Source organism: Dromiciops gliroides, chromosome 6 (assembly GCF_019393635.1).
Source record: "Dromiciops gliroides isolate mDroGli1 chromosome 6, mDroGli1.pri, whole genome shotgun sequence".
In the NCBI taxonomy this organism is placed as follows: domain Eukaryota; kingdom Metazoa; phylum Chordata; class Mammalia; order Microbiotheria; family Microbiotheriidae; genus Dromiciops; species Dromiciops gliroides.
The window spans coordinates 95,498,841-95,523,732 of NC_057866.1; the positions used below are offsets into that span (position 1 = coordinate 95,498,841).

Sequence of the window (24,892 nt, forward strand, 5' to 3'; positions counted from 1 at the left end):
CAAAGGTTCAAAGGCTTCCTCTGAATGCTTTCTCATAGGGAGTGAGTGCCCAAGGTCATGCAACCATATGATATAAGGTCCTCTTGACTGTGAGGCCAGATCTTGGTCCATTATACCTCACTGCCTCTCCTACATCCCTTGTAGAAGTCCAGTTATAGTCACCTACCCCCAAATAATCACGATACAAAATGGTGAGAATGGTACAATTCACACTGAATGGTGTATTGGGGGGCTGTGGATGACAATATGGGATGAAACCTCTCTTTACTTAGATATGGGTTTATAAGGGGATGATTACAGTTTCATTTTTCTGTTTGGTTCATTTTCTTATCTTATCTCCACACATGGAGGCAAGAATACTTGCCTACAATTGGAATGGTTCACTCAGCTCTGTTCTTTCTGCCTTTGAAACGCTTTCCCTCTGGGCTTTAAAAACTCAACTGCTATTTCTCTGATTCAATTTTAGATTCCCCCCCCTTACAAACATTTCATGGTAGAAAAAAAGAGAATCATAAAATCTGCTAAGTGAAAAAAGAAAAAAGCACACCTTAAAATGATTGGTTATATTATTTGCTTGATCTGTCACAATTATGGGGAAAATAGGGAAACAGCAAGGGGTGCATCTCAAAAGTGGTGCACAGGGATTTAGCCATGTGGTTGCCATTAACAATAATGGGAATTGTACAGCTGAATCTCTATGTGATACTTTGAAAAATGTACCTCTGGATTGTTCCAGAGATGATGCTTTTCTGTTCCCTCTGAAAACAAGCTTTATTAAACAAGAATCAGGATCTTAGAGGAAAAACTGAATTGCATGAATAGATGGCTAGGGAAATAACACTTTTTAATTGCAAAGCATGTTTTTATAACACAGGACGATGGATTTAGAATCAGAAAACCTGGGTTCATCTTGTAATTCTGTTACCCTGTAAGGACAAGTTCGTTGACCTTTCTGGGTCTCAGTTTCCTCATCTACACACAAAAAAGTACTCAATGTCTCTTAGCTCTAAATGTCAGACCAAGAAGGCAAAAAACTTCAGTTGCTATTAGAGTGTTAGCATTGGAAGAGACTTCAGTCAGTGCAACTCCCTCATTTTACAGATGAGGAAAACTGAGGCCCAGAAGGAGTAAAGTTGCTTAAAGTGACAGAGCAAGGTAGTGGCAGGTTGAGGACTAGAAAGAACCCAGGTCACCCATGTTCTAGCCTAGAACATTGAGGAGACACCACAATGTAGACTCAGAAATTTTAAAATGGGGGGCAGCTAGGTGGCCCAGTGGATAAAGCACTGGCCCTGGATTCAGGAGGACCTGAGTTCAAATCTGACCTCAGACACTTGACACTTACTAGCTGTGTGACTATGGGCAAGTCACTTAACCCTCATTGTCACACACACACAAAAATAAGAAAGAAAAAGAAAGAAATTTTAAAATGCCAGAGATGAGAGAGAAAGCAGATGTAGTGAATAGACAACCAGACAAGGAAGCAACAAATTCAAATCTATCTTCCTCTAACATGATCCTAAGCAAGTCAGGTAATGTCTTAGAACTCCAGGCATCTCTTGCAGAGCATAAGTTGTTGATCAGGTGCTGATCTGCATTGGAAGAGAAAATTCCAATGAAATCACAGACCTGCCTTTACTCTCACTCTTTCCCCCTCTTTTCAAAAAATTAACAAAGACCAGAGACTTGGAGTGAATCATATAGCAAGTGTAGTGGAAGTAATAGTAATTTGGAGCCAGAAGACCTTGGCTTAAGTCCTAGTTCTACCATTTACTAAACTGTATGACCCTGGGCAAGGTCCTTCCTGTCTCTGAGCCCCAAGTTCCTTTTCTTAGGGTTGAACTAACAGTTGAACTCTAAGGTCTTTTCTAGCTTCAAAGTCCTGTGACCTGGAATTCAAATGGACAAATGACACTCATTTATTGCACATCAAACTGAACCAAACACAAATATTAAGTTTGTATCAAACGATAAACCAAACCACCATGGTGAGAATGGTACAATGGTACAATGGAACATTTGGTGTGTCAGAGCTGAACAGGGGTTATATTAATGTGCTTTTGAAGGTGCTTGAACCAGAGCAAAGTCCTCACTCCAATCTGAACGAGATACTTTCTCAGTCTTTCTTTAGCTATCATGTCCAAAACAATGTCCTGTACTGAAATCTTTCCAAATCACTGATATTGAAGGCATAACCAGTCTCTGAAGAGGCTTGATCAACTCAGATTAACTTCTGTTAATTGTTTAAGGCAGTGACCAGACTAAGGGAAGGAAAAACATCTTTCATTCACTTAATATACATTACTGGGTGAAGGGGTAATGCTTAGAGGGAGTATTTAAAGGGGAAACGAATGTTTTTAAGAGAGTGATTCCCCAGAGTGCCCAAACTGAAGGGATATTATTCTGCTTAGTAAATAAAAACTGTTGTCTGAACTTGGTAGCTACGTTTCGTCTTATCTTAGGATTCTGTCTTTCGTTTTTGTAATGGAACTTTGGAGCATGTCCAGATCTCCTAACGTGAAGGCCTTCTGCACCCTGCCTTTTCCTAACAGGTGGCTAGGAATAGCCTCTTTGGATGGACTGGGTAGCCAGAAAAGGCTCCATCTTTAAAACTGGCAGACCAGGACAATCTCTCTCCCTCCCCTCCCCCCTCTTGTTCTTTTCTCATTCTCATATTCTCTCTCTCTCTCTCTCTCTCTCTCTCTCTCTCTCTCTCTCTCTCTCTCTCCCTCCCTCCCTCTCTCTCTCTCTCTCCCTCCCTCCCTCCTCTCCTCTCCTCTCCTCTCTCCTCTTCTTCCCTTCCCATTCTCTCTCTCCCTCTCTCTCTCTCTCTCCCCCTTTTCCTCCCTCCCCTCCCCCTTCTTTCTTGCACTCTTTCCTGCTGCGAACACAGAAAAGAGACTGTCCCAGTCTAGTAGTTTTTATAGGCTGCAAGTCAATCAAAGGAGGTTATTTGCACCAATGTAGGTGCAACACAGGGTGCCTCCACGTTAGGAGATCTATGCATGCTTCAGAGCCCCATTACATGCTCTGTTACATTTGGCAATACCATAAATTTTGAGTAGAAACGGCTTATGTCAAAGATTTCTAAAGGCTTGCAACTAATAACCGTGCTTTTCAGCTGTCACTTCCTTTAAAAGTCCTCAGATTGGGCTTGCACCAAATAAAAAAAACCTCATTTCCATGGATCCTTTTGCTTTGTGAGGCCACCAGAGACTCATTAATAAAAAAATCAACAACATACAAATAAAAACATATTCAGTGAAAAAGTAAGATTGAAAGAAAGGACTAAGCCAAGTCAAACATGGTGTAGGGAGGCTATAGGGACACGATAGTTGGATTTAGAAAGCTATTTTCAGTGGTGGAATGTTTCTGGTTAACAAGGAATGCCAAGAACTCAAAATCACAAGACTCTGGAGCTAGAAGGGACCCAATCAGCCATCTAGTCCAAACCTTTTGTTTTACAGAAGAGGAAATTGAGGTTCACAATGACTTGCCAAGGGCACACATCTAATAAGTGGTAGATCTTCTTGACTCCAAGTTCTACATTCTTTTCTTTACATAACACTTTTCCCCAAGTCAATATGTTTTTTAGCTTCTTTTCTAGGCTCTGTGATTTGAGATGTAATATGAGTCGGGAGCGTCTAACCATGAAGAAGCTTTTCAGATCAATGACCTCACTGTATTGAGAAGTATCATAGCCTTAGAGGTTCCTAGATGAAGGGTCCTCCGAGGTAATCTAGTTTAACCTCCCTCGTGTTACAGTTGAGGAAACTGAGAGGCTGGAGAGGTCAATAATATGCCCAAAGTCACACAGGTAGGATCATAGAAGGAACTTTAGAGGTCATTAGACCACCCCTCTTATTTTAGGGAGGAAGGAACTGAGGCTTAAAGGGGTTAAGGAACTTGCCGCAGGTCATACAGGTAGTAAGTGACAGATCCAGGATTCAAACTCAGGACCTCTGAGCCCCAAATATAGGGTTCTTTCCACTGTGTAACACTGCCTCCCAATGGGGGAAAAGCACAAGGAAAGGATACAAATGGTATGAGATCAGCTAGAAGCTACTGATCCTAAGCTCTCCATCAACTCATGCCAGTTCTGCAGAGCCCCTGTCAGGAATATGGGTCACATAGAGTCTCAGCAGGAGTACAGACCTTGAGAAGACAAAGACACTTGCCACATGAACACATTTCCAGCATTTTGAAGAGATGGAGGCTTTTCTAACATTTAAGGTCTACTATTAGAAATTTGTGGTAAGAATATGCCTTCATCCCAAGTCTTCTCAATGATTTCTCTCATGGGTTTATGGTTAAGAAATTAAAAGGGGGAAAGGACAAAAAGAAAACCTGGCTTAGACCCAATGGCACACTGATAGGATGAGAAATGTGAGCCAATTATAGGGATCAGTCAATCAATAAGCATTTATTAAGCACTTACTGTGTACCATGAGCTGTGTTAGATTCTATGGATACAATGACCACAAAACAAAAAAAGTGAAATAGTTCCAGCCCTCAAGGAACTCACATTCTATTGGCAACAGTCACACATACCTATACATAAATATAAGAGATATATAAAGTAAATTGAAAGTAATTTAGGGTGGAAGGGGGTGATGAAATCAGGAAAGGCCATAGATGAGAAGTGCTGTCTGAGCTTGGCTTTGGAAGAAGTTAGTGATTCTAGGAGACAGAGGTGACAAAGAAGCATATTCCAGCATGCACAAAGGCATGGTGATTTAATATCGTGCATGAGGAGTGCCAAGAATGTCAGTTTGGGCAGACTTTAGAGTCAATGAAAAGCCTATGATAGGGTACAGGAATACTGTGAAGACCAGAGAGTCTGGTATAGAGTGCATGAAGTGGGATAATATATAATAAGTCTATAAGACGGTTTCTAAGCTGTATGGTCAAAGGCTTAAATACCAAATATTTTCTCCTCAAAAAATGGGGAGGGGCACTGGGGCTTTCTGAGCAGATAAGTAACCTGATCAGACTTGAGCTTTGGCAATTGTGTGGCAGATGGACTGGAGAGAGGAAAGGTTCAAGGCAGGAGACCTTGTCCAGGGGAGAGGTGATGAGGGCCTGAACTAAATCAGCAGTTGTGTGATTAGAGAAAAGGGGATGAATGTAAGACATACTGTGAAAGCGGAACTGACAAGACTTGGCAACTGATTGGTTTTATGGGATGAAGGAGAATGCAAGAGTCAAGGTCATGAACCAGGGTAATGGGAAGAATGGCGGAGCCCTCTACAAAACCAGGGGAATTAGGAGCATTAGGCAGGTTTTGGGAGAAAGATAAATTCTGTTTTGGTCATGATGAGTTTGATATGTTTACATGTCGTCCAGATGGAAATGTCCAACAGGCAGCTGGTGGTGTGGGAACAGAGAACTACTTCACAATACATCAGTGCTGGTTTCTGCAGGTCCAAGAAAACTCTTTGTGCTATGCACGAAGGATGGGAGGACTTGGAAACCATTTCATACAAGGAAAGCTAAGGCTATAAGCAGCCTATTGTACTTGCTAGTCAGGCTCAGCAGTGAGACTTGTTATCCCCACATACAAATGGAGGGTTTTTGGCTTTAGAGTATCATTGATCGCTTCCAAGAGTTCAGTTTCAAGTTTGGACAGAAAACAATCCAGGGGCACATTTTGATGAACACAAGGTTGAATGTTACCAGCTAGACTTGCATAGTGGTGCTAGCCAAATATGGTGCATTCCTAGCCAAGGAAGACGAATGTGGATGCAGATGTTCTGTCTGTAGACCCATGTACCCAAATGTGAACAGCAAGGAAGGGAGAGGGAGAGAGAGAGCAAGAGAAGGGGGAGGGGGAAAGAGCATGTGCCAGGCTGGTCAAACCAAAGTCCTTGGACATTGTTAACTGATTTAGAAATAGATATGTTTTTATCAACAGAAATGACATTAAAGAAGAGGCATTACAGTGTATTCATTGCCACTACATCTAAGGTCCATGGGACCTTTTCCATCAAACCTACACCTGAACCCACATATATATACTGTTTCCTCCCTTAGAATATGAGCTCCTTTTGAGCAGAGACTTCTGCTTTTCCATCTGTATCCCCAGCACTTAGCACAGTGGTTTGCACAAAGTCAATGCTTAATAAACACTTTTTTCATTCATTCATTTATCTACACAGAGAAACTTCAGACAATCTGTGACATGAAGGGAGTGGGGCTGCTAATACTACAAAATATAGCTAAGAGCCTGAGAATTTCACAGGAGTGTGTACTACTGGTGGATTTAAATATCATACACTGCACCAATTCTCTCTATCACTCATCCCTGGATGATTTGCAATCCATGAGAAGTGATACAGGTCCAAAATGGTGTATGACCCTCAGGGACTCAACTTTGGCTTTCCAGAGTGCAACCCTGTTAAGAGAAGAGCAGAGGTTGGAGCTACCCAATGGAATACCATACTAGACCATAACAGATCCAACACAAGGTGTAAGGACACAGGCAGAACCACTCAAGGTCTACTTCTCCAAGACCATGATATAATTCCAAAATCATTTTGGAAACTCAAGCAGAGAGAACCTTGAAGCTCATATGGAAGAGGTTCTCTGGGTCAAAGGTGACTGTGGATCTGTGTTAGAAGTATGAGACCTGGGGGCAGCTAGGTGGTACAGTGGATAAAGCACCAGCCCTGGATTCAGGAGGACCTGAGTTCAAATCCAGCCTCAGACACTTGACACTAGCTGTGTGACCCTGGGCAAGTCACGTAACCCTCATTGCCCCACCAAAAAAAAAGTATGAGACCTGTGCCAGATGATGACCCATAAAGAAGAGATCTGGGTCACTACATGAATGATGGGAATGCTGCAATTTGCTCCCAGCTTTCAAGGGGAGCTCTGCTCAAACAAAGGAGAGTGCAGAGTTTTCCCCTTTGAGGCAGGATACTTCAGCTGCAGAAGTCCCAAGGAAGCAGGGGTTGCCCACCTCTGGAGTATGATCCTGGTAGCTGGAGACAATGAGAGTGTCATTTGGGCCACCTGTGGGTTGAGCATTGAGACTACAGGTCAGTGAGTCTGAAGGTAGATTGGTGCAGAATGGATAGCATGTCACCACAGAAATGCCAGGATGAGCCAGCTGGGGTTACCAAGCTGACATGTGATATCCCACTGGTAAAGGGAGAAGAATTTATACACATAGCCAGATGATGTCCATTGATGATGTGTAGGCAATGTATATTATGTACTTGCAGGTGGCCTGCATATTTGGGATAACTGTTGTGCAGATTCATGGATATTTATGATATGTGCCTACAGATATGCCTATGCAGCTATAAATTCACACTTTTTAACTAGGGGGATGACAGAAGATGATCAGGAATTACCTGCCCTTGAAGTTTTCCAGTGTGGCGTCAGGTGCCAGCAGTAATGAGGCAGATATTGTTCCAGGAAGTTCCAATGTGCTATATTCTTGTGGGAGCGGGTCAGACTGTACAAGATTGGAAGAGTGAAGGAGAGAGGGACGCCTTGACATCTGGGAAGTCTTTAGTATTCCTGAGCATTCACAAGCAGATGCAGCCGAGCTAGAGCAGGGCTGAAAGAAGAATGAATTCCTAAGACGGATCAAAGGCCAACAGGCAGACAGGGAATCATGGTCAGGGTGAGGAGAGAAGAGGGAGCCCCAGAAGAAAAAGTAGTCACTCTCTAGAGTGACAGGATGAACAGAGGCTTCAGGGGCCCGAGTTAGAAATGAAAACCATCAACAATTTCCCATCTCTACTTCCTTGTAAAATAGAGACGTGTTAAATGAAGAGGGAAACAGCATGAATTTTATGGAGCTGTTGTGAAACGTTAACTACTGCATGCCTATAAAAATGCATCGAGATTCTCTGATATAAAGTCCTATTGCATTCATCTTTTCTAAATAAAGGCCAGCAGTAAATGTTTGGAGCTGTTAGGCCTTATTTGGGGGCCTAGATTTAGAGCAGGCCTTGATGCAAGCTCATTCTCTGCTGTAAGCTGTCCACATTTTGTTCTTTATCCTGAAGCTGAGCTTCAATGTAATGGGGTTGAGTTTCCCACCCCATAAGACAGAATTACCAGTGGCCTTTAGGGTCTCAGTCAGTAAGCCTGAGCTCAATGACTGCTTTATGAACTGCATAACGTGAACTGCTCCTGCTCTTCTGAACTGTTGTCCTGGGTGGCCCATTTTCATCAGCCGGGGCCTTCATTCTGCCTGCTGTAGACCACTTTCCAGTTTGAAGGGCTTCTGATGTATGGGTTTTTATCTGAGAAGCCAAGTATTAAACTTCTGCAAAAGGTCTCCCCCTCCTATTTAGTAGATGAATAAATTTATTAAACTAATAAACTTGCAGAGAGTTCCTTTCTTCTTTAGAATTAAATTTTCTCACTTGAAAAATGAGGGTAAAGATGATTTCTCTCTTACTGCTATTAGGGCAGCAGAGTAATGAAAGAAGCATGCCCTGGGTTTGAATCCTGGGTCTGCTAAATCCCATGGAGCCAACACTCAGGTAAAACCTCTCAGTGAGAGAAGATACCATGTAAGTACAGGAAAATATGGTATAATGCTTAGTATTGCTGTGGGGTGAGAATAGGATGAGGCACAGAATATCAGAGCTGGAAGGGAACTGGGAGCTCTTTGAGGCTAACTTCCCTCATCTAGGGAAAGTGAGGCCCAAAGAGAAAGAACTGACTCAAATAAGTGGTGGAGCTGCTGCTGGAGCTCAGGTTCTGTAAAGAATTAATTGTTATTTGAGGTTTTTATGCCATGGCGCGCACTGGCCTGGGGCTCCGCAAACTGAACGGTGCTCCACCCACCCACTGGTTGTAGCCGTTGCCAGGGCTCTGGCACCTCAGGTCATCACCACTCGCCAAAGCCTACGTGGGCCTGGCAAAATTATAATGATTGGAAGCCTAGTGAGGGCAGTCATGCGACTGTCAGAACGGCCATCCCATTGGCTGGGACTGTGTGGTGTGTTTCTAGGTTTGGGGGAGGAGAATTGGGCATTCTAGGTGGAAGCTGGAAAGTGACAGGCGTTCTGCTGTGTATTTTCAGCTGATTCCTGGGTGGTGGTATTTTTTCAGGTATTATAATTTCCCTTTCCCCATTTTATTTCCTTTCCCTTGATCCTACTGATCCTGTTTGTGTTTTTTTTTAAAGTTCGTTCTTGTTAAAATAAATCTTGTTCTGTTTTTGGGGTTTTTTTTGGTGAGGCAATTGGGGTTAAGTGACTTGCCCAGGGTCACACAGCTAGTAAGTGTTAAGTGTCTGAGGCCAGATTTGAACTCAGGTACTCCTGACTCCAGGGCTGGTGCTCTATCCACTGCGCCACCTAGCTGCCCCAATCTTGTTCTGTTTTGAGGGAGGCTGCCAGTCTCCTTCCTTGTCCCAATATTGCGGTGAGCCGCTTAGCTAGCACTCCCCAATTAAAAATTGGTCCCCACAGTTCCATGACTCTTGGTTAGGAATTCTTTCCCCTCTCACCTGCCTCTCTGTCAAAACAGGCCGTGGGAGGGAAAACACATTCCTGGATTGATTGAATAAAACGTTGATGAAATAGAATATTTGTGCCTGGCATTGGGGGAGATGCAAAGTATAGATAAGACAGGCTCTGTCCTCAAGGCGTTTATGGGTGTGTTGGCAGCTAGGTGATGCAGTGGATAGACCACTGGGCTTGGAGGTGGGAAGGCTGAGTTTAAATTCAGCCTCAGACACTTACTAGCTGTATGACCCTGGGCAAGTCACTTAACCTCTGTTAGTCTCAGTTTCCTCAACTGTAAATGAGGAAAATAATAACACCTACCTTCTAGGAATGTTGTGAGGATCAAATGAGATAATATTTGTAAAGTGTTTAGCACAATGCCTGGTATACAGTGGGTGCTACATAAATGTTAAGTACTCCTCCTCCTCCTCCTCTCCCTCCCTCTCCTCCTCCCTCTTCCCCTCCTCCTTTCTTTCCTCCTTCTCCCCCACCTCCTCCTCCTCCTTCTTCTCCTCTGGTATGTATAGACATCCCTATTAGGGATTTAGGCATTACAAACTTTAACTACATTATTCCATTAGCTCCTTGCAACAAACTTGTGAGCTAAGTGCCGTGATTATCCCAATTTTACAAGTCAGGAACTTGAGACTCAGAGAGGTTAAGGAAATTGCCCAGGGTTACCTGGCTTGTCATGATAACTATGACACAAAATAAAATATTAGAAACATGTAAAATATGGGAGGAGCAAACAAAATGCTTTCTGGGTTTAGAGAGAGGAAAGATCATGTCTGATCAGGAGAAGAGCTTAGAAAGATTTGACTTCACAAGTTTGGCAGTCAACATATTAGAGGAGGGGGCATATGTGATGATGAGCTAGGAGGAGGGGGAGGAGCTACTCTGATACTGGCATTTCATATAAACATATCCTCTTAAATTTTATTAATTTCTATTTATTCATTTTATATTTATCATTATTTATGATTAATATTATTTTATGCATTTTTTCTTTCAGTGCATTTGGGTGTAGAGCAATATACTTGAAGTTGCATGCATGATGTTTTCTTTGACAATTAGTCTGACTTAACAAATTTTATGCACTAAAAAGCCCTATAGAAAAATGAGCAGGAAAAGCTTGATATCATGAGAAGAGTAGCAGAGGAGAGATGCTTTACACACATCAAATTTGATACTCATGGCAATCCTATGAGATAGGTTCTATTATCATTCCCATTCAACAGGTGGGAAAACCGAGGCTGGAAAAAAACTCAAGTGCCTTGTCCTGGATCCCATAGTTAATCAGTGTCTGAGGTAGGATTTGAACTCTGGTCTTCCTGGACTTATGCAAGGTGCTTTACCCTTTCCTTCCATGTTATATCCCTTCACCTCTCTGGGTTCTAGTTTTCTCAGCTTTAAAATCAGAGTGATAGAATAGTTAATTTATAAGTTTTTTTAATAGCTCTAAATTCTTTGAAAATGTCAGGAATATAAAGATATAATTATAGTACATTCAGTGGAAAAGGTTCGCTCTTAAAATCATTATATTTTAAAATTATAATTAGAGTTACAACAATTCTCGAACCAATTATTATAGAAAACTATTTAAAACATAAATTTGGAATGTTAACTCTAATACATTTTCTAAGTGCTAATCCAATCTGTTTTCTTTTCTTCTAAAGAATAAAAGGAAATAGGGAAAAAAAAGGAAATAGGATATAAATGTAACCTTTCTTGGAAAAATAAGCAAAGGAAAAAAACCCTGAAACACATCACAGATACAATTTTGCTTTCTCATCAGTTTAACTTTTGAAAGAAAATAGGGCAGTATGAGGAACTTAACATACCTGCAAGATGGCAGACATCTCTTCCAGGACATGCTCAGGACTGTCAGTTTCAGGATTAAATTTGTCCAATTGTTCAATTATGAGTTTGATACATTTATTAAAAGAGGCCATCTTTGCAGTGAAAATCCTAAAATGGAAGGAAACTGTTCATTTTTATGCTTTATAATATTAAGATAAAATGAGAAATTCACAAGGCTATGTTCACTCTACATTATAGGTCAATAGTCAGGGTTATCTGAGGGAAAGACTAAAAAATAACAAGCACATCAAGAGGAAAGCATTAATGACAGCTGACAAATATACGTATGTATATATGTATATGTACCTGCCAATTGTTATTAATATTTCTTGGATATATATGTGTATACATATGTATGCAACATTGCATAGTTTATAAAGCTCTTAATGCACATAATCTTATTTGATGTTGATGACCACCCTGTGAAGCCAGGTAGATAATATAGGTATTACCATTTCCATCTTATAGAGAAGGAAACTAAAACAGAGAAATGAGGTGATTGGGTTCCCATATCCTTGCTTGCTCAAGGACAAAACATTACTAGCTCTCCATTCAACTTGAACAATCTAATCATGTGCTTTTCTAAAGGGACAAACCTCTCTCTAATTACTGATATTCTGCCTTGACTCACTTCTCTATGGTTAGCATATTCTCACCCCATTGTAGGTGCTCAATCCCAGTGATTCCTAACCCTTGGCTTTGGATATGCCAATCTTGTTGCCCACCCCTAACTGGCTGATCCTTTACTTCTCTTCACCTTAACCTTACCTCCTCCAGATTGTCTCTAATGCTACTGTGCCCTCCAAAAAACCTGTTCCATAATTATTCTTGTCATCTTAAACCTCTTCCTTTCTTACTCTTTCCATTTTTTCTGGCCCTTCTGACTTTTAAAGGAAATAAAAATGATGCTTACTTGGTTAACTAAAAGTTTATGTTTCTGTCATGGGTGAAATTTAACAAAAAGGTAAACTGAGGCAATTCTCCACACAATAACATTTTGTTAACAAAGGCATGCTGCCTGTCAATAAAAGGGTCCATGGATTGCCTTCATTGGGAAGCATGGAACAAAGAACAGAACAGGGTAGACAACATAATGGGATTGAAGACAACATGATTGGTTACAGAGCTGAGGCACAGGGTTTAATCACATATGATTGGTTGGAAGTTTGGTAATGGGGGCTAGCAATGACCCTCTCCTTCTTTCCTGACACCAAGAAGGGCTCATTGTTTGAGTCCAGGCGTAGTCTCAGTCCAGACTTTTTAGGCAGCAAATCAGATGTCCTTGAAGATTAGCTTGGTGGTGTAAAGATACTAGACCCAACTCCCTTGTGTCCATATGAAGAATAGATCAGTGATTAGCAGAAGAGCTGGATTTTTAAACTTAACCCATTATATGCCAGCTGAATTCCAAACCAAATTCAGAGACAAAGACCCATAATTGAAGAAAGTACAAGATAAAATCAATTACTTGAAAAAATATCAGTAAGAAAATGTTATAGAATTAATATTAATCATGTCATAACCTAATTTCAACTGGTCCCTCACTGAAGCAAGGCAATCCTTTTCCAGCTCCATAATCAATTTATAATACCATCTTTCACTATGGTTGTTCCAAAGCTTGTCTGTCCTTAAGCCTCCCACATCATCCTATCTATCCAATCCTTCAGCTAAGGAACTTGCCTCATACTTTATTGAAAAATTGAGACAATTTGCCAATAGTTCCCCCTTCTCCTGTCCTCCTCATCTCCCATGATCCAGCCATAGTTATGATAATTGTCCCTGCCATCATCTGTACTCTGTCTCTGTCTTGTCTTTGATCTGGACAACAACATCTACTGGCTACACCCCCACTGAAAAACACACCCATGTCTTTCCCTTTCCTTAAAAGACTCTTGCTCGATTTGACCGAAGACCCAAGAGAGTGTATCATCACCAACTAGGGAGGAAAGAGCATCAGAGAGGAGTTGGTGGTCAAGAAACTGTGTCAAAGGCTTCAAAGAAGCCAAGATATTTGAGAACTGAGAAAAGAGCAACAGATTCAGCAATCAAGAAATCACTGGCAAGCCTGGAAAGAAATTTCAGATGACTAGTGAGGCTGGAAATAAAGTTTCCAGGGATGGAAAGAGGAAGGAAATGAAAACAATGAACTAATATTAGTAACTTTCTAGAAAAGGGGGGCATCAAGGGCACAGCTGGGGGATGGTTTTGATTAGGAGAAGGGCCACAAGAGGACCAACACAATTCATAAAACATTAAAATGCCTGTAACCACTCTTATTGAGGTCATATGTGGCATATCCTCCTTCCTACTTTTGAATACATTTTCACTAAGCATAACTAATGACTTGTTTCATTGTAGTCTTATTACTACCTTAATCATGATTATTTCTGGAGTCCCTTTTTTTTCTAACTGACCTCTCCTTGACTGCTAAACCCTGTCTTGCTGATAAAGTGATCTGGATATCTTGTTTCCATCTGAAATTTAATAAGGCAAGGACTAATCAAGTAATCCTTTATCCTAACCTTTCCTCACTCACTGGCCATCTTCCAATCACCAGTGTGACCATACAGGCTTGGAATCTTGGACTCTCCTGAAGCAATCATTAAATTCTTTGGTGCATTTTCCATTTGAATGCCTTGATGTCTGCTTTTTCCTTTCAGGCAAAATTCTGGTCTATGTGTTGGTTCCATTGGCTTTGGACTATGAGAAAGTAATTATTAATTATTAATTTCTTGGGGGAACCCGGAGATCAGTTTCAATCCTTTCTCTTCCTTACCCCAGAAAGTTCAGCTCTCGTCTGGGATGAGCCCAAGGGAACAAAGGAAATGGAGATTGATTCTTTTATTTAGCTAAGTGAAGAAGCACACCCAAACACTGGAATTTGCCCTTTTTTCATACTCTCCAGACCACCTTCAAGTCATGTCAATCAATGGAACTGAATGATGCTATAACCAATTGGCTAAGATCAATGTGTAGTGGCCTGCCTCTAACTAAGGAGGATAAAGGCCTTGGCCACACCAGGGTCAGCCTCTCTTTTTTGCCCTCTCTTGCCCTTCTCTCTGGCCTTGCTCTTACTTGGTGCATGCTCTTCCCCTTAGAACTATGCAGGTTTGGGGGGCAGCTAGGTGGTGCAGTGGATAAAGCACTGGCCCTGAATTCAGGAGGACCTGAGTTCAAATATGGCCTCATATACTTGACACCTACTAGCTGTGTGACCCAGGGCAAGTCACTTAACCCTCATTGCCCTGCAAAAAAACAAACCAAAACAAAAAACCCAACAACTATGCAGGTTTGAAGGCCTGAGACTATGAGAACTTTAAGGAGACATGTGGTCAATTCTTTACTGGTATATATTAATAATAAATGTTTACTGCCAAAATGGGTATAATAGCTATTAATATACAAATAGCAATTAATTTATAAAGTAGAGTAGCTACAATGATTTTTAAAAAAACACTTTTGCAGCTTCCATGATTTCTCTTTCCTAGTAGTCTTGAAATGGTGCCACTACAATGCCTGTCTTGCCAGGCATTTTGTCTCTACCACTCCATTGCCTTGAGTTCTCAGTTGGTTCCCCAAAGTACTTCACAACATCCTTAGCCTCCTGAGACCTGATAACAAGGCTCTCACCTGTTTGTCCTTGCCAGAAACACCTTCTTGTGTTTCTCTTCTCTGTCAGCACCATGGCCAGAGTTAGCAGTGACATTGGAGAACAATAAGATGAGTCAGCACTATACCGAGACAACCAATAAAGGCAGATCTGCACCATACTGACTTTATAAGTGTGTGAAAGATCACATGTTATGGAAGAGTTAAGCAAGGGAGTCTAAGGCTTTTATGCACAGGCTGCCATGTGGAAACCTTATTGCAGATCCTGTTGCTTATAGGGACAACTTAGACCTTCAAGAAGGATGGAGCTGCTTTGTTTAGAGGCTCTGGAACCATTCACTAATGTTGGGAATTTCTGTTTGTATCCCCAGTGCTTTGTTGTTGTTTAGTTGTCTCTGTTGAGTCTGACTCGAGTTTTCATGGCAAAGATCCTGGAGGGCTTTGCCATTTCCTTCTCTAGCTCATTTTACAGATGAGGAAACTGAGGCCAATTAGCTGTGTGACAAAGCACTGGGGATACAAACAGAAAAAGTAAAACTTCCTGAGAGCAGGAAGTTTCCTGAGGGCAAGGATTTTTGTCTTTGCATTCCCAGCACCTGTTAGTCTTGTGCATGGTAGGCACTTAATAATTACTGGATTGAATTGGTGTCTAGATTCCTTGCTTATACTCTGACTGTGACTGATTAGACTTGCCTCTCATCATCTAGTTGCCTTGTATGGGTTCCTGGCCCCTCCACCCCAGTATAACTCTCCTTATGCCAGCACGGGAAGGACAAGACAGCTTTTCTTGTTCCCAGTCTGTCTTCTGGGATCTGCCTCTGTTCTTTGTCTCCCCAATTATCTCTGACCCGTGACTTTGTTCTGACTTCAGTTTGCATATTCTTCAGCTGAGACTGACCCCTTCGTTCCTGATTTCTGAGCTGGTTCCTGACGCTTGATAGCTGCCCTATATCTTGCTCTAGCTTTGTGCCTTGATTTTATAGCCTGCTCCCTGAGAGGACACACACTTAGTCTTGAGTTCAATTTTTCCACCTCAGCCAAAATAAATGATACCCCACACTCTGAATGTTAGAGCTGGAAGGGGTCTTTTCAGCAGGGTTATGACACATATGCAAAAATAGTAGTAATCCAAGACAAAACAAGATGAAGGCAATAGAGAGAGGTCTAGACAAAGAGTTTAGGAAACTCTGAGGAGGGAGAGATCACTCTCCCTTGGAGGTGGAGGTTTTAGGTCGGGGGAACAAGGGGAGGCTTCACAGAGATTGTCATACCTAGGCTGAATTCTTAAGAAAGGGAAAGAATTCAGTAGAAATATTTGGAAATAGAATCATTTTTTGCATGTGATAGCATTAAGTAAAGGTACAACAACAGTATCTGGCATTTTTATGGTGCTTTAATGTTTATAAAGCACATGACATACATTATCTTATTTGAACAAGATCGGTCATATTTGGAGAGAGGGAGGATGCCCAGGGAGTAAGTAGCAGAAGAAATCGGTAAAAGCAAGAGAAGAAAAAAAGCAATATATTCATATTAACTTTCAAAAATCACCAGTAAAAGAAAAATATGGAATAAAAATCTGTTTTTTTACTGGAACAATTTTGAGAAGATATTTTTCTTTTGGGCACATCTATTTCTCTCACAAAATGTGATTTGCATGATATTATAGTAAACAAATGACTATTACATTTTTTTCAGAGTATTCAAGCTCAGACTTTCTAACTCCAAATAATCTACTCATCACTCACCAGCACTGTCATATAGTATGTTTATAAACTAAACCAAGAAAGTTTCTATGAAAAATGCTGCTTTTGATAAATAAATGAAACAGAAGTATGGTGAGTTATCCCTACACACACACACACACACACACACACAATTTCTCTTGTGTGGCAATAATCAGAACAAAATGGAATCCATGTGAGCCAGACTTTTACCATATCTGGGTGCTCTTTTAATGATGTTATCAGAATAATTCATCTAAATAATAATGACAGCTAGCACTATTTTATCACTTTAAGGTTTGCAAAGTGCCTTACAGATATTATCTCATTTGATTCTCACAACAACTTTAGGAAGTTAAGTCCTATTATCATACCCATTTTAGAGATGAGAAAACTAAGGCAGGCAGAGGTTGTGATTTGCTAGGGTCACACAGCTAGTCAGTGATTGAGGCAGGATTTGAACTCTGGTCTTCTAAACTCCTGGGACAGAAAACTGCTAAGCCATACCACCTAGCTCTCTCAACTAATGTTATTCCTTTGGTGGAAAGAGATTCAGGTATAGTGACCCTGACTAATGTCAAACATCTCTTCAGTTTTTAATAATTTTTAAAATTCTGAACTTAACAAACTCCCAAAGAAAAATTTAGCATTTCCATATAAAATTAATATTCCCATATATACAGCAGAAAAAGAGAATTTTATATGAATTTGTCAATCTCTTACATATAACTTGCTTTTTAAAAAGATATATAATAAATTTACCATGTTACATTAAAAACTGTTCTGCTTTTCTGTGTTTCTTCCTGAATTTTCTCCTGGTTTTTTTTGTGTGCATTTTCTTTTAAATGCTTCAATGACCTTTGGGACACTACCGTTAGCCTCCATACCCCTAAGTCCACCACCCAAATTTAAAAGATATACAAAACCCTTGTAACAAACGCACATTCATATAAAACCAATCCATGTGTTGGTTAAATGGCTCTTTGAAAATGAAACTTCTTAACAGACTAGAGAAGAAAGAAACAAAAGTAATTAAACTCAATAACCCCATGTTAGATAAGCCTGAAACTATAAATTACCTAGGAAAGAACTTCCTATTTGACAAGAAGAGCTGAGGAGATTGGAAAGTGGTGTGGCAGAAATTAGGTTTAGCTCAACACCTTATACCATATGCTGCAATAAATTCAAAATGGATACATGATCTGAATATTAAAGAACATACCATAAGAAAAAATTAGAAGAGAAATAGGTCATATGCTTTTTAGAGCCATAGCTAGGGGGTGAATTGTTCACCAAACAAAGAAAAGAGTTGATTACAAAAGTTAAATGAATAATTCCAAATACATGAGATTGAAAGCCTTTGCATGAACAAAATTAATACAATTAAGATAAGAAAGAAAGTGGTCAACTAGGGAAGATTTTTGTATCAAAGATACAAATAGGCCTGATATAGGTCTGATAGCCAAGATAGATAGGACAACTGGTAGAAATGATCATCAGCATAACTCTTAGGTTTCATCACACTCCAGGTAAATTGTCGAAGAAGACCCAAGATGGGAAGAGTCAATGTTGAAGGAGGAATGAAAAGATAGGGACACTAATTAATTATTAGTGAAGTTGAATTGATCCAATAGTCCTCAAACGTTATCTGGAATTATGAGAAGAGAGTAGTGAGAATGAACAAACCCTTTGACTAAGAGATTCCACTACTAGGCATATATTCCAAAGAGGTCAACAAGAAGAAGAAAGATCCTATGTTAACAAAAAAGATTTCTATCAAGATTTTTTAATGTTAGCAAAGAACTGAAAACAAAATAGATGCCCATCTATTAAGGAATGAGTAAGCAAGGTATGGTTCATAAACATAATGGAATATCACTGAGCTCTAAGAAATTATGACTATGATGAATACACTGAAGAACAGAAAGAATCATCTGAACTGATGCAAAGTGAAGGAAGCAGAATCAGGAAGATAACATTCACAATGACTGTAACAATGTAACAACAAACAGAAACAAAACAAAATGAAATGCTGACAAATGTTAATGACCCTGGTCTAAGCCCAAAGAAGAGATATGAGAAGGTACCTCCCTAACTTCTCTGTAGAGGTAAGAAACTCTGAATGTGGACGAATACATATGTCAGACTTTTTTTGTGTTAGTTTTGCTGTACTTTTCTCCTTTTTGGTTCTTTATTATAAGGAATGGCTCTTTGGGATGGAGGAAGGATATATTGGGAAATACTGGTGATGTAAAGACAAAAGATATCAACATAATTTTATTTTTAAAAAATTTTTAAAGGGGAGCAGCTAGCTAACACAGTGGATAAGGCACTGGTCCTGTGGTCAGAAGGATCCGACCTCAGACACTTAACACTTAATAGCTATGTGACTCTGGGCAAGTCACTTAATCCCAATTGCCTCGCAAAAAATAAAAAGGAAAAAAAAGGAAATAAAGTTTCCTAAGAATGAGAGCTTTCCAAAATTGGAATGGGTTGCTATGAGAAGCAGTGTTGTTTGTCCTTCATTCTCAAAGAGGACCATAACATCATGACTTGCACTGAATTGGATTTAAATGAAGGAGGGCTGTGGAAGGTCACCAACATCACTCTCTCCTCCAGAGCAATCTAGGTCCTATGGCAAGATATATATCAGGATGACAGGAGATACCCCTGGAATTTTAAGGCAATTGGAGTTAAGTGACTTACCCAGGGTAACACAGCTAGTAAATGTCTGAGGTCAAATTTGAACTCAGGTCCTCTTGACTCCAGGACCAGTATCTATCCACTGCACCACCTAGCAGTCCCTGAGAAGCACTGACTTTTCCACTGATGGATGTATTCAGGTAAAGAATGGATGACCATTTGTCAGAGATAGTAGAGGGAGGGATTCTTGCTGAGGTATGGATTAGGCTGAATACCCTGTGAAGAACTCTGTGGTTCTGTTATTCTAAGATATTATGAAAAATAATGTTTTAGGAGGCAGCCTCATATCATAAAATGATGATAGCCCAAATGAGGCTACAATGCTGTTCTGGTTAAATTTATATATATACACACATATATACATATATATGAGAGAGAAACACACACACACACACATATATATACAATATATACATATATGCGTATATATATAATATTAATGGTGTTATTGTACAATAATGTACTGTATTAATATGCAGGAGCATATTGGAACAAGGACATATGCATCAATGTTTACAAGGTTCTTTTCTCACAAGAACCTTGTGAGGTAGGTAGTATAAGTATTATTTAACAGAAAGGGAAACTGAGGCTCCTGGAGGTTAAATCAAATCAAGTCAACAAGCATGTATTAAGTACCTACTATGCATGGTTAAGTAACTTTCCTGTAGTTATATAGCTAATTAGGGGCAGAACTGGGACTCAGTTTGACTTCAAATCCAAAGCTCTTTTTAGAGGTCTGCCTTCTATCAATTGCATCCTCCCAGAACAGTTTCAAGTTCTGAAGTAAATGGAAAAAAAGGTCTTACTTAACTGAGCAGCAAATAGCTGTCACAAAACCTATGCACTTTACTGAAACAGGAGAAGCAGAAAGACACACTTGCCTGGACAACTGTGTGTAAAATAAGGCAACAGGATTAGAAGCCCAAATAAAATGACAGGATAAAGTGACAGCTGACAACCAGAGAAGGCAGCATTTTTGTAGCCTGGGCGTTATCTCTGACCAATGCCTTTCTCCCCTCTGCCCCATATCCCCATTTTCAATCAGTTCTTAAGTCTGATGAATTCTCTCTCTGAAACAACTCATACCTCTTTTTCTTTATTCCCACTGCCACCCCTCCCCCAGTGCAAGCCCTCATTACTATTTCCCTAAACCGTTACCTCCTAACCTACTCTTTCAAATATTCAATTCATCCTTCATGATGTTCCCAACATAAGATTTCTTTTTTTCAATTAATTTTTTTTTCTTCATATGATTTCTTAGGTATAGATCTGGTTATGTGAGTTCTCTGTCCGGGAATCCTAAGGGGCATCCTAGTGCTTACCAAGTACATTTTTAACTCCTTTAGCTGACATTCAAGGTCTCCCCACAATTTGGCAGCATTCTGCCCATTCTAAACTTTTATTTTCCTCTTACTCATCTGTATGTTTCCTTCTCCTCCAGGTCACACTCCTCGTTTTTTCTCTCATGCCTCGGAAATCTCTTCATTCTGATAGCTGTCTTCCAACCCTGGAATTCACACACTAGAAATACCCTCTGTCCTTGTGGTCTCTTCCTTCAATTGGATGCCTCCTCCCAGAATCTCCATTTAGGGAGAATGCCTAGGCCAGCCACATCTTTATTCTTCTCCAGTCTGCTTGCCAGATTTTTTCTACTATATCCCAGCAATGACTTCATCCTGGAAGCTCTGCATTAGTCTTCGCTTGCTCTTTTCTCCATGTCTGAAATGCAACGCCCCCCCCCTCCCTTAACTACTTAATTATTTCGAATTCTTTACAATTTAATTAAAATGCCTCCTTTTCCAGGGAGCCTTCTCTGATTTCCCCAATTGGTAACAATGATATATTTTCTTTTTCTTTCTTTTTTTTTTTTTTGCGGGACAACGAAGGTTAAGTGGCTTGCCCAGTGTCACGCAGCTGGTAAGTGTCAAAGGTCTGAAGCTGGATTTGAATTCAGGTCGTCCTGAATCCAGGACCTTTGCTTTATCGATTGTGCCACCTAGCTGCCCTGGTAACAATGATTCTTAAACCTCACACCACACTTCCACCATACCTGGAATAAATTTTCTCCTCACTTCTACTTCTGAGATTCTTTGTTTTCCTTCATAGCTCACTTCAGGTACTGACTGCTTCTGGTCTTGCCCCCTCCCCACTTGTTAGTGCTCTCTCTGGACCTCCATTAGCAGAGAACTAACTTGAGTGCCTCAATCGCAATGTAATTTCATTGAAGTGAGTGATCTCTGCACTAACCAAAATTCATGCCACACCTTCTTATCCTTTGTGTCCATGCCCTCCATAAATTCTCTGAAGGGGCACCACCAGACAGGATGAGGGCCTTTCTTTGATCTCTTTATATTACTGTGGATAGCAATGGAGAAACTGTGCTGGGCATTAGTTATCCCTCCTTCTCTGCACATGATTTGACTACCTTTTCTTTTCATGTCTTTCTGGTGACATCCTTGAAGAGGCTTCTCCTATGAAATTCTTCACTAGTAATGCCCCACAGTCTACTCAAATCCCTACTTGGTAAGGGATCACGTCCCACTTTTCTTTTCTTTTTCTTTGTTGGTTTTTTTTTTTTTTTTTTGGTGAGGCAATTGGGATTAAGTGACTTGCCCAGGGTCAACGTCCAATTTTTCAACTCTTGTCCCCGAAGGGGGCACTTCACTTTAGCCTGCTACTGCTGCTGCTACTACTCTTTTGAAATCTCGAAGTTTTACACAAATGTATGGGGATATTTATGCTTAATATGTTCCCGCTTAATGTGTTCCTATTATATTCAATTCCATGCCTTCAAAGAGCCTGCAGCCTAGCAGGAGGGATAGCCCTTATAAATAGTAAAAGTAGAAAATGATGGGATAAAGGTGAGAATCTGACAAAATGTAGAGAGAGAATTCACTTTCAGGCTTAAAGTCCTCGTGAAGAATTTAGTCTCTCACGATTCCCGACAACAGTTTGTATCTTGCATTTTAGGAGTGTTAAACTCGTTACATTCTGGTATGAACATAACTTCGGCTGCAGATCCTAAGATTTTGCCTCAGAAACCATCGAGTCCAATCTCCCTCATGTTACAGAAAACTGAGGCTGACGTGAATGAAATTATTTAAATTTACGAAAATTAGCATTTCCCTAGGGGTTAGACTTTAGGGGGAGGGGAAAAGGTACCTGAGAATAAGCAGGGAAGGCCTCAGAAATAAAGGTGGGTGGTCTCAACGAGGTAGAGGCCTGAATAACCCGCGAAAAGAGGACAGCTCAGTTCCCGAATAATGGAAAGTCAGTGTCAAAAAGCTGCTAGGTGAGTGCCGCAAACACCTGTTTTTCAGGTACCGCCTTTCCTTCCATCGTCCTGGACTTGCCTTCCCCAACAGGGAACTTTTCTTTGCAGATTAGGTCAGGACACCTGTTGCTCTGATCCAACCACAGAATCTTCTTTTGGCGTCTACACACCAGTAGCGTTGCCTAGGCTAGCGAGACCGCAGTCTTCTGGGAACTGTAGTCCATCACCCTTTTGCTCTTTGCTTCGTGGGATGTGAGAAAACTACTTAAACGGTGAGAAGAGCGAAAGGAATGCTGTTTGTGCGCCGTCGCCTAGCAACCAGAACGCGGAGCCAGGAGTGAAAAGAAACCTTTCCCCACCCCACCCCCAGGACTGCAAAGTGACTACAATCCCCAGGATGCAAAGCGCAGAGTAGGCGCTGCAGCGAACACTACAACTCCCAGCGTATTCTTCACCAGAAAAAAACGGTGCCCGAGAAGCTCGCTTTTCGCTATGCATCTTGGGGCTTGTAGTTCTTCGAGCAAAGCTTGTCATTTGCCTTGGGTTCTGATTCCCCTTAGAATAGGAGCTAGGGAGCTGCTCCAGACCTAGAAGGGACGTGATGCGCGGGCGCTATGCGCTCAGTAAAGCAAGGGTGGGAGGGAGCGCGCGACCTTGCGAGGAGTGATTGGGCAGTCGTGGAAGGTTTTCTCACCCCCTCCATCCCCACCTCCAATTCCCAACACCTCCCCTCCTACAAGCTTGGATAGCTGAGGGGAGGGGGGCTTCCGGTGCGGACGGCGCATGTGCCCAAACCCTGGGGCTGCCGCGACTGTGGAATGTTTTGGGGCTGTCAGTGAAGGGAGAGAAGGAGGCAGAGCCGGGGAGCGCGCGGAGTCGGGCTCGAACCCGAGCGGTAGCCGGAGCCGGAGCCCCTCCTCCGCCCCCGCCCCCAGCCAGCGTGTGTCGCGCGCCGGGCAACCCAGCCGCGCGCGCCGCGTCCCCCGCTGCCTCCCCGAGCCGCCCCGAGGGCTCAGTGCTGGGGAAGAGGAGGCGGCGGCGGCGGCGGCTACGGCTGCTCCCGCGCGCTCTGGGGCCAAGCCTGCGGAGGAGCCGCCGCGGCCGGCCTGTCCCCGCCGTGGCGTCGTCCGCGTCGTACTCGCCGTGGTCCTCGGTCCCCCTGTCTCCCTTGGGCAGCCGGTTCCCAGGGGCGCCGCCGCCGCCTCCTCGGGGGCTGGTGCGGGCGAGAGCCGGCGGAGGCGATGATGAACAGGTTCCGAAAGTGGCTGTACAAACCCAAGGTGAGCAGGTGCGAGGGGGAGGGAGTGCGTGTGCGCGCGTGGGTGCGCGCGCGTGTGTCCGCGCTCGGGCCGGCTCGGGCTCCCCTGCCCCGTCCCGCTGCTCCCCGCAGGGCGAGGCGGGGACCGGGACGTGGGTGGTGGCAGCCTCCGGCCAGCCTAGTCCGCAGCTCCGGCGCCCCTCCTGGGGCACCGCGGGCAGCCCCCAGCGGGCCCGCGCTGAGGGCTGGTCGCTTGCGGTGGTCGCGCCGCGCCACTCCGTCTGCCCCGGGCCAAGGAAGACTAACCAGCCGTCTGAGTCCGCCACTGCAGACGTGTGTGTGTGTGTGTGTGTGTGTGTGTGTGTGTGTGTGTGTGTGTGTGTGTGTATGCGCGCGTGTGCGTGCGTGATCACTAGAGACAGTGGCTCCCGCCTGGGACCAGGATACCGCTGGTGACAGTGACCAAGTGTGTGCGGGCGGGCGGGCGGGCGGGCGCGGGGATGGCTTCTCTTTTCGTCCCTTCCCCCTGGCTGTTTTTGCGGAGGTCTAAGACTGTTTGCTGAGCACCTTTCTCGCCCGTCCCGTCCAACTCCTCCCCTCATCCCCACCCCGCGTAATAACAGTGATAATAATTCATATCTTTTAAGCGCTTCGAAGACTGAGCGAGCGCTTTCTTTCCCTCCCGTGTGAGAAGAGAGCGCAGGTATTGTCCTCCTTGGTTTACAGACTGAGCCATAGAGAGGGGAAGGAGTTTGCCAGGGTCACTCAGCCAGCAAGTAGCGGAATTGGGATTCGAATCCATGGCCGGCGCTTTCTCCACTGCGTGACTCCCATAGCAAGAAAACGGTTTGGAAGGATAGTTTAGGTGCTATCTTTCTTATCCCTGGTGACTTGGGCGGGGATACAGGACTCGAAGAGTCACTTTCCTCGGGTTCTGCTAACATCCAGGGAGTAGGGGTCTTCTTGGATTAGAGGTGGAGAGGATTAG

At 42.4% G+C, this 24,892-nt stretch overlaps 2 protein-coding genes across 7 annotated transcripts in view; one reads left to right on the forward strand and one right to left on the reverse strand.

Moving 5' to 3' along the window:
- The window catches only part of CFAP99 (cilia and flagella associated protein 99), a 195,651-nt gene extending 172,733 nt beyond the window's left edge, over nucleotides 1-22,918 (reverse strand). The window contains exons 1-2 of the mRNA XM_043971559.1: nucleotides 22,535-22,918; nucleotides 11,318-11,444 (exon numbers count right to left, since the gene is read on the reverse strand). Coding sequence (XP_043827494.1) covers nucleotides 11,318-11,428 — 111 coding nt within the window. The 5' untranslated portion in view covers nucleotides 11,429-11,444; nucleotides 22,535-22,918. The remainder of the gene's footprint in view (nucleotides 1-11,317; nucleotides 11,445-22,534) is intronic.
- Nucleotides 22,919-23,668: 750 nt separating this feature from the next.
- ZFYVE28 (zinc finger FYVE-type containing 28) overlaps nucleotides 23,669-24,892 on the forward strand; it is a 191,581-nt gene continuing 190,357 nt past the window's right edge. For all 6 annotated transcript variants that reach the window (XR_006353600.1, XR_006353601.1, XM_043971653.1 and 3 more), the window contains exon 1: nucleotides 23,669-23,926. Coding sequence is in view for 4 of the 6 variants with exons in the window: in XM_043971653.1 (XP_043827588.1) it covers nucleotides 23,888-23,926 (39 nt within the window). In the remaining 2 variants the exon portion in view is untranslated. The remainder of the gene's footprint in view (nucleotides 23,927-24,892) is intronic.